The sequence below is a fragment of the Ruditapes philippinarum genome, unplaced genomic scaffold (assembly GCF_026571515.1).
Source record: "Ruditapes philippinarum isolate M1 unplaced genomic scaffold, ASM2657151v2 ctg14256_1_1_1_1, whole genome shotgun sequence".
Classification (NCBI taxonomy): domain Eukaryota; kingdom Metazoa; phylum Mollusca; class Bivalvia; order Venerida; family Veneridae; genus Ruditapes; species Ruditapes philippinarum.
The window spans coordinates 668-10,655 of NW_026863797.1; the positions used below are offsets into that span (position 1 = coordinate 668).

General features: G+C 31.4%; 1 protein-coding gene across 1 annotated transcript; it reads right to left on the bottom strand.

Annotated features, from left to right (window-relative positions):
- Positions 1-1,140: 1,140 nt before the first annotated feature.
- LOC132723358 (rho-associated protein kinase 1-like) lies at positions 1,141-2,541 on the bottom strand. The gene is made up of 2 exons (XM_060708055.1): positions 2,079-2,541; positions 1,141-1,801 (listed from the first exon to the last, which is right to left on the bottom strand). The coding sequence occupies exons 1-2, from the start codon at positions 2,416-2,418 to the stop codon at positions 1,545-1,547; spliced, it is 597 nt and encodes a 198-aa protein (XP_060564038.1). The 5' UTR covers positions 2,419-2,541; the 3' UTR covers positions 1,141-1,544.
- Positions 2,542-9,988: the final 7,447 nt, after the last annotated feature.

The following is a 9,988-nucleotide window of genomic DNA, read 5'->3' on the forward strand; positions in this document are numbered from 1 at the left end:
CGTAAATAAAACTTTCTCTCGCCAACCGTTAAAACACCATTGATGTGACGTTGCAAATTAGAAATTGTATTGGTTTTGAGGTTCTTATTTACAGTTATACGATAATAAGGAACAAAGCTTTCGCCCCAAAGAGTATGGCCTCCAGATTTCCGACTGGCATGGTCGTTTGTGTAGTTTTTTTTATACAAAGCGTTAAAGTTACCGTAAAACCTTTTGAAACTATGGTCTAAATACATACAAATGAGCACTAAGCAATGGTTTTACAACTTCATTTAGTGAAAAAAGTAAATTTTAGAGAGATTAAATGTTGCTATTTGGCACATTTATTTTGTGAAGACCTATTTTATTTTATTTGATAGGTGAATAGTGAACATCGTATACTACTGAAACCAGACCAAGATAATTAAATATAAAATATAAAATATATTTCTTCAGATAAAATATAATACTTTTATATCAGTATTTGAAAGTTAAGATATTTATTGTTTGTTTATACAATATGACTAAATATACCATGGTCTTAAAAGATATATACACAATAATAAGAATATAATTATACACTGTATATAAAACCATTCAAATATCTTGACAACAAATAATGAAACAAAACTGTTATTCACTATCGTTACGAGAATATAAACCATTATTTCCGGTTCTTTATCTTGAATTCCTTTATATACTTTTCACATTTCTTTCGTTGATACGCCGCCTTTGCTTCGTCAAGCTCTTTGTGTGCAGCTTTTTTTGTCCGCTGTTGCCGTTTCCAACTGCTTTTCGAGGTCTTTAATGTTATCTTTAATGAGACAGGTTGTACCGTGTTAAGCCATATAACTCTTTTGAAATATAGGACAGCAATTTAATTTTCCAACCAGCTTTTCAATATAAAGAGAAATAAAAATAATAATAAAAAAATCAAACTTTAAATAACATCATTTTGTCAACGATATTATGAAGCACATGACGTATAAGTAAAAATGATCGAGTTCCATAAAGAATGAATTTCAATGTGTTAAAGAATTTCAATATGTTTAAGGCATAGTTGTCATTCACTTGTACACAATCATTTCTTTAACTTCTGCAATTCTTCTTTATATGTTTTAGTTTGGCGCCTCTTATCTAGCGCTTCTTCTTTTGCTTCGTTTATCTTATTTGTTAGATCAGTTGCAAGATCTGTAAATTTACAGAATTTTTAGTAAAAAGAAACTTGTATACATACAATGTCGGACCCACGAAAGGTTTTAAAGTGGTTTTGAAATATTAAAATTCTATGAAATAACCACTTTGGTTTAAAATATTAAAGTAAATGAAATACAAAAACATAATTATTAAGATTTATGTTAACACAAGATCACGGTGTTTCGATAAGACATAAACACAAAGCTGAGGGAAAATTGATACTGCTTTTTATAATATCATAGGTGATACACTTATTTAGATTTGGAAGTAAAGCCATTTGATATAAATATAATTGTATTTAAAAATAAAAAATGTTTAATATGTACATTGAACATTTATTTCTAGATGATATTCACATTTTGGCTGGTTTAATTAAAACTAAAAATTACTAGTTTACCATCCTGTTTTTCCTTCTTCTCTATTCTTTTTCTTTCAGCTGTCAGTTCATCTTCCTTGCGTTGCAGGTTTTGTTGAGATAGATTTAACTGTTCCCTCAAATTTTCCAATTCACTTTCCAATTCTTGTATCCTTGATTCTTTTTCTCTCTTAGCCGCCAAATTTTTATCTTCAATTATCCGTATTTGTTCCTTAATTTGTCGCAGCTCATTTTCTTTACTTTCAATCTCTGTGATATTTGAAAGTAAATGAAATACAAAAACATAATTATTAAGATTTATGTTTACACAATATCACGGTGTTTCGATAAGACATAAACACAAAGCTGAGGGAAAATTGATACTGCTTTTTACAATATCATAGGTGATACACTTATTTAGATTTGGAAGTAAAGCCATTTGATTTAAATGTAAAAAAAACTTGTTTATATGTACATTGAAAATTTATTTCTAGATGGTATTCACATTGTGGCTGGTTTAATTAAATTTAAAAAAATACTAGTTTACCATCCTGTTTTTCCTTTTTTTCTCTTTCAGCTGTCAGTTCATCTTCTTTGCATTGCAGGTTCTGTTGAGATAGATTCAACTGTTCCCTCAATTTCTTCAATTCTCTTTCCAATTCTTGTATCTTCGATTCTTTTTCTCTCAAAGTTGCCAAAAAGTTATCTTCAATTTTTCTTGTTTGTTCCTTAACTTGTTGCAGCTCAATTTCCTTACTTTCAATCTCTGCCTTCTTTTCTTCTATTTCCTGCACTAACTTGTTCTTAGCATAGTTCAAAGCGTTAAACTTTTTGTCTAGTATATTTTCGAAAAATGGTTGCATCATTTCGCACATCGCTTTTGCCATGCGTGTTAAATTGTCATCCGTACAGTCTTCAATTTTTAGAAAATAAGATGAAAAAAAAAATCAAAATAAACTAGAGGTCTTTTTTCCATTTCTGGTGGCCTATTACAGATTGCAAAAAGTTGGTTTATTAGCCAAATGGGTATTATCATTATTATTATTATTATTATATTATTATTTATTATTATTATTATTATTATTATTATTTTATTATTATTTATTATTATTATTATTATTATTATTGCTCTGCACCAACAGACGCGGAGCTATTTGTGTTTACTATTTTTTATTGTCCATGGACCCAGTTGATCCTTTCGATTTACAGCTAAAATTAAATTCGAAACGAGTTTTATTATGTAAAGTCCCCTACGGTGATTCGCAGCATGTCATTAAAATGTTTGGTCATCATATGTCTACTGGCTGCATTTCTTGCTTGGACGCTCTTTGATGCTTTGCATTAATGCTTTTCTTGTTATATCATGATATATCAATTGTCATGTAACGTACATTTTGAAAAATAAAGTCGATGAAAGTTTTTGTTTTGGCTTATTTACATAAAGATATTTTATATTTCTTACCATGATTAGGTGTTGATATTTGTAAAATGAGTAGTATTATAGATGAAAAGGAAAATGTACATGCTTTGGTATTCTTTTATCTAATATTACTGACTACAGTTGTGACACAAAGAGAACAATGTCGCACTACTGTCATGTCACAAGTCTTGTTTGTATTGGAATTACTTTCCTTACCAGATAGGCATCAGTGAAAGCATATCTTTAAAAAATTAATAACTGGCCCCTCATGGACAGTGCATTCGATGAGTATAATAATGCAAACAAAACATCTCCATTTATGTACAATAGTACTTAATCTAAATAGGAAATGACCTGTGTGTAGGAACGATTTTGCACGGTATCTGTAATGAGCGCATTTTTGCGCAGCGCTTCTCAATTGCTGCATTGCAGCAACATTTGTACTTGTTATTCTATTGCTTTTGTGTACCAAAATCATTCCTGACTTAGATTTCCTTAAAGTGACATGCCTGCAGATGAGTAAAATAAAATATAAATCTCAACATATGTGCAAGTAAGATTAAAAAAAAATATGTCGAAGATGGCAGAAATTTACTAGGTTTCGTTACAAAAATTATATTCTGTTACAAATAAAATAATGAGGGTTTTGCATATTTTGATAACTTTTAGGTCATATCTGTGGATAATAAGTAATGATTTTATTGCAGTTTAAGACTTATAGATACGGTTAAATTAGCTGTCATAGTTTAGCACAATTATTTCGTGCTCACCAAACTGAAAGTGTATATGTAATTGATAGGCGGATAGATGCGCCACTCGAGGACTGTACAGGTCGTATTGCCCGCCCATCCATCCCTTTAACCGCTGTGAGTCTTAGACAATATATTCTGACTTAAAATAGTCATTGTTTTATTTATTTAGTTACATCAAGATAAGCCAGATGTTATAATATAAGAAAGACCTTTTAAATCGATACCATTTTTGATAGCAAAAGGGAAAAAGTAATCGAAAATGAATTATTTTGTAAAAGCGTACATAAAGTGGCTTACACAAAATATCTATAAAAAAAGGTCAATCCATCAAATCTAAAATGAAATCAGTCGCAAATAACTTAATAATAGTTAAAAAAAAAATCATTTCTTACCGTCACTTCCGCTTGCTGCATACCCACTTCCTGTGGCTGCATGCGCCATTTTCCGGTTGTATTGACCTTGTCGTATAATAACTGTTTAAAAGAAATCCAAATAAAACAAGAAGAATGAAAATGAGAAGTGTTTAAAAAGCAGTGCAGATGTTATTAAAGTGATAACGCTACTTTGATAATGATTTTTGTACTACTTAAACTAGATTTAAAAATTCGTTGATTAGGGGCAGCATTTTCCATATATACTAACTGCCGTCCATGAGCATATTCAACAAATCCATTCCCTATTTCATTTTTCAAATGAAAAAAAATCATGCAACTTCAAATGTCTGTTCTAGTCTTACTAGTTATTAACTTACTTTTCATATATAAACGGTTGTTGGTGAAATGGGTATTTGGACTTAGGAAACCTAGTAGCAAATATGTCTTCTGTATGACCGGCCTCTTATCAGCAATCTGATCTTGTCAGCTAATATGCTTCGCAATAGACCTCTGACATTATAAGGCGACATATTGGAACTACTTCAGTAACTTAATTCTACGGTGAAACAAAGGTGACATGTGTGTGTTTTTATTTATATCGTGCGCACGAGATACTATGTCTTGGCCACGAGTTATTTAGTCGTGGCCAGAAGAAAGTAAAGTCGTGGGAACGATATACTTTGTTGTGGCCTCGAGTTTCTAAGTCGTGGGCGAGAGATAATTAAGTCGTGGGAACAATATACTATGTCGTGGCTACGATATACTATGTCGTGGTCACGAGTTACTAAGATGTGGGCACGAAATAATTAAATCGTGGGCACGAGATACATTTTCGTGGCCAAGATATACTATGTCGTCGCCACGAGTTACTGAGTCGTGGGAACGGATAACTAAGTCGTGCGCACTTGATAATCTACCATTCAGATTACACTATATACATATATGAATTTTTTTAACTTAGAAAATATTCTGTTTTCATGCAACAAAATTTTTTTAATGAAAATACTGAAGGTATTCACTTGTTTTATGTCTAGAAAATCACCTTCCACGGTATTAATCAGACATTAATTTTGACTAAGTTATTGCTCTTTGTGGGGACAATTTTGTGATAGAATTTGTCAGTTTGTAAGTACAACGGCCTGTTAACCTAGTTTATACGATAAAATGAGAAGGAATAGTCCTGTTTATTTTATTTGGTTGGGACATTGCCCATGGAAGTAGATATCCTATAAGGATGTTTGAGGTAAAAAGTCAAGGTAACCATGACAATTCATGTTATGATGTCAGTTGTATGTTATGATATTTATCAGAAAGAGCAAAGAGTTTGACGTAGATCTACAACGTCAGTAAACAGTGCTCCAAGTATGCCGAACAATGATTTTTACAACTGTCTATTATGCAAATTTTATTTTTCATTACTAGCCTATGAATTATGAACTTCTTTCAGAATACATTAATATGTCCCTGTCATAGGTCAGAACGTCCAACCTTTTGTTTAGATTTTCAAGAGCTGGCAGCAGCATTTCGTACACCGCTTTTGTCGTGCGTGTTGTGTCGTCTTCTGTACAGTCTTCAAAAAAAGAAAGATAGATAAAAATATCAAAATTAAAAGTATTATCATAATTTTGATCATCATCATCATCAGCAGCAGCAGCAGTAGTTGTTGTTGTTGTTACAAACAAGGTAACAGAGGGTTTTGCATATTTTGATAACTTTTAGGTAATATCTGTGGATAATAATAATAATAATAATAATAATAATAATAATAATAGTAATAATAATAATAACTACTGAATTTATACTATATACTCACCATAGGATTTTAGTAGTTTTTCATGAAACAACAACCCACAAACCTGGAGGCTTACAGCTATAAGACCTTTTTGGTAAAACGTATTTGTAGCTATTATCAATTTTGTTCAATAGTGCATTAATTGTAGAAATGATAAGCAGATGTCCCCGATAGCCGTGAATAGTTTTTATCTTTAATGTTCTGATCCTTAGTATATGTCCCTTACTCAAAAGATCAATTTTTAAGTTTCATTAATATAATAACAAATCTTGAAGTGTGTTTTTAATCAATAGCTAAAATCTTAGGTATTTAAAGGATAACATAAGAATATTTAGCATACTTTTTTCATCTTATGAATTTCAGTTTTACGCTGACAAAGTGAAATTATATCATATAGTAGGAGACTAGTGAATATAGCATTTGTTTCCCGTCCTGTACATTGAAGCAGGCTAAGGTTTAATGGTCGAAAAAGAAATAGAACCTTCGTTTTAATTATAATAATTTTAACTTGGAAATATTTATGTGGTCTAAAAGTGTCCGAAAGTATCACAAGGAAAATACATTGTGACCACCGCATTATTAATTATTTATTTCATTCATTTATTTTTTTTAATTGCTTATCCGAGCATTTTTTTTACTAAAATAAATAAATACTTGTACCTCTTTTGTATCCCGCTCTTAAAGATTATAAAAAGAAAGTAGTATATGCAATAATTGTTCGAATCAAACACTAAAAGTTTTGGGTCCTCTCCATTTTATTTTTAGGAGATATTCCAATGGTCGTGTGAAGTCTTTTGCCTATGCAATCAACGTAATCATCAAATTCTAAATCGTTGTTTCAGTATTGAGTACGGAAAATATGACAAAGACGCATTTTTACGTAATTTTATATCAACTTCTTACTAATACAGTGAATTCAATCCCTTTCGATTTGGTTTATTTAAAAAAATACCGTTATATCTTTATCATTTTTTGTTAGCGAAAAGAGAAAAAAAATCACGAAAATGTAATACTTTGTAAAAGCGTACATAAAAATGGCTAACACAAAATTTCAGACAACCATTTCTTATTTCTTCCGCTTGCTCCATACCCACTTCCGGTAGCTGCATGCGCCTTTCCCTGCGTCAAAGATCATGTTGTAAATGTACTGACCTAGTCGTATTGTATCTGTTAAAATGAAATCCAAATAAAACAAGAAAAAAGAAACGAAGAGTGTCCAAAAAGCCGTACAGATGCTTTCAAAATGATACCGCTACTTAAATGTTGATTTTGTTTTGCTTAGGCTAGATTTAAAAAATCATTGATTGAGGAAGACATTTTCCATATAGACTTTTATACAGGGCGGTCCGTTTCTATGAAAAATTGACCAGAAGTAGTATTTTTCGCGCATGCACACTTTGTGTAGTCCAAAAAGAACCTTGTCCTTCATAGAAATGTAGTAGAAGACAATTCCAAAATTTGAAAATCATTTGAAATAGCTTTTAACACAAAAAATGCATTCATAGCTTTGTGGCCAAGATTGGCAAAAAAGGCATGGAAAACACGATTGTTTAAGAATTCCCCCTTACGATCACGGAAATTAGCAAATAAAGAAGTCAATTTCATTGTTGTTAAAATCGATCACATAAAAACTATTTTATAACATATAATATGTAGAATATAACATTTTTATATAAATTTAACATTTAACATTTAAAATTAAGGTTAATTATCATTCTGAAAAAATGTCGGAACACGTGATATAATGCATTTTTAGTGTTCAGTTTAGCTAATTTTATCCTTTCATTCAACTTGACTGAGATGCCAAACAGAAATTTTTTATGTCACATATATATCTAAATAAGTTTTCAAACTCTTGAGAAGTTAAGATGGGTGGTAGAATAACACACATTTTGTCCGGTTCCTTGTAACACATGGACATGCACGTCACGTACACTATTTGTCACTTCACAAAATCAATAAAAATTGATGAAATTGGTAAAGTTACTTAACTAATGATTAATCATTTTCATAGTTTTAAGTATATAATTAACTATGTCATGAAACTAAAACGACCTGGTTGAATGATATTGTAAACTAACTGGGAAATAACAACCGGTAATGTGTCAATTTGTTTGACACTTACCGCCTTGCCAATCAACTTTCAAAGGAATACCAATTGTGTAATATTATATAATACATGGGAAGTAAATGTGATCTTTAACACCCTGCTGCTTTAATTTGAATTACTGATTAAAAAGTCACCTAATGACACCTGAACAGAGGACTGTTTGGTCGTTGAATTATAAGTCCCGCTAATTTTGTAAATCTATTATAAATATCAATTCACGTTTTAAGTACTTACCGCTTTAAATTATCCCATAATTTCTTTTTTCTGGGTGACATAACTTGAAATCACGCGTTTTAAAGCCTCTAAGTACGCTAAAATGAATTCTATCGTTATTGCGCTTTTTGCCCTACCCAAAACGCGCATGCGCGAAATGCAACATACGTTGCTATGGAAAAATCGTACTGTAAAAGGTCTATATACTAACTGCCGCTAATGAGATATTCAACAATTCCATTTCTTTTTTTCTTTTTTCATATGAAAAAACAACAACAACAAAAAAAACGTGCAACTTGAAACAATTGTTCTAGTCTAGTTATCTTATTACTGTTCATATATAAACGGTTGTTGGTGAGATGTGTATTTGGACTTACGGAAACTTAGTAGGAAACATGTCTTCTGTATGGCCATCCTCGTATCAGCAATCTAATATTGTCGGCTAATATGCTTCGCAATATACCTCTGTCTGACATTATAAGGCGACTTATTGGAACTACTTCAGTAACTTAATTCCATTTTGTTTGTTTATGTTATGATTTCAGTTGTATGTTGGGATATCTATCACAAAGAACATAGAGTGTGACGCAGATCTACAACGTCAGTAGACAGTGCTCAAAGTACGCCGAGCAATGATTGTTACAAATGTCTTAACAGATCGGATATCTACCTCAATGTTAACGGTTCCTTTTCTTCACATTATATTCAACTTTAGTACAAAAACTAATTTTTTCATTAAGCAAGCGTTTGAATGCGGAAGAAAATGAGGACGCCATTTGCAAGAATGTGACACATATAAGTCGATGGGAGTGTTAGATGACATCTCAAACATTGAAAATTCAGTAAAGGTGAAAGCAACGTATTGCAGCGTCATTTAAGATCAAATGGACTTGGTAGATAATCCTTCAAACAGCTATAAATGAAAATCAATTGAAAGGTAAAGCAAGGATCAGTGTAAATATATTAATCACAGCTGTGGGTTTTAAACTTTTAAACCTTGAATCACATTGGATATTTATAATCTAAGTACTTAATATATACCAGGAAGCGAAATGGATATGACTTCGTTTAATGAACAAGATTATATAATACTGATAAACGAGAACCGTTATTACCTATTGATGGCATATTTGTAAACGCTACTCATTGTAAATTACGCTATTTCAAACTATAATGTTGACTTTCGCTTTATTTGGGTCTCAATGTAGCTTGCATTTAAATCGAGTCGAAAAGATCTTTTTTTATTTGATTGATTTTAGGTGTTGGGCGGTCTAAGGTTTGATTTCCATCTTATTATTTCATATCAGAATTAAAGCCCATGTCTTATATACGCAAAATAAATTATTCCGGTAACATCCAGAATAGTGATTGCGATACCATCTTTTAGATAGGACATTTTGCACACATCTAGAGGAGTCGTCTGCATGCGTCCCGACGGCAGTATGAGCACAAACATTTAGTATGTGGTTCAAAACCCGTTCATTCCCCTTCCCTCCCCATTTCCTCCTGGCTAATCAACACTACACACGTTTATAAAGAAAATGAATTTCATTTGGATGAATCATAAACTAATTTTTATGTAAAACCTACTTGATTAAAGTTTTTAAAGGTCATTTGAAAAACACATTTTTACATTAACTTTTCCCTGCCGTGCGAATGGTATTATCAATTCACAGCGCATGTGAGGTTTCAGAAAGCGTTTGTAACCCTTGTCCTTTTTTCATTTCCTAATTTATGTGGCATTATTTTGTTTAAGATGTAACAACGTGCCTCAATTGATGTAAAAACTTGTGCAA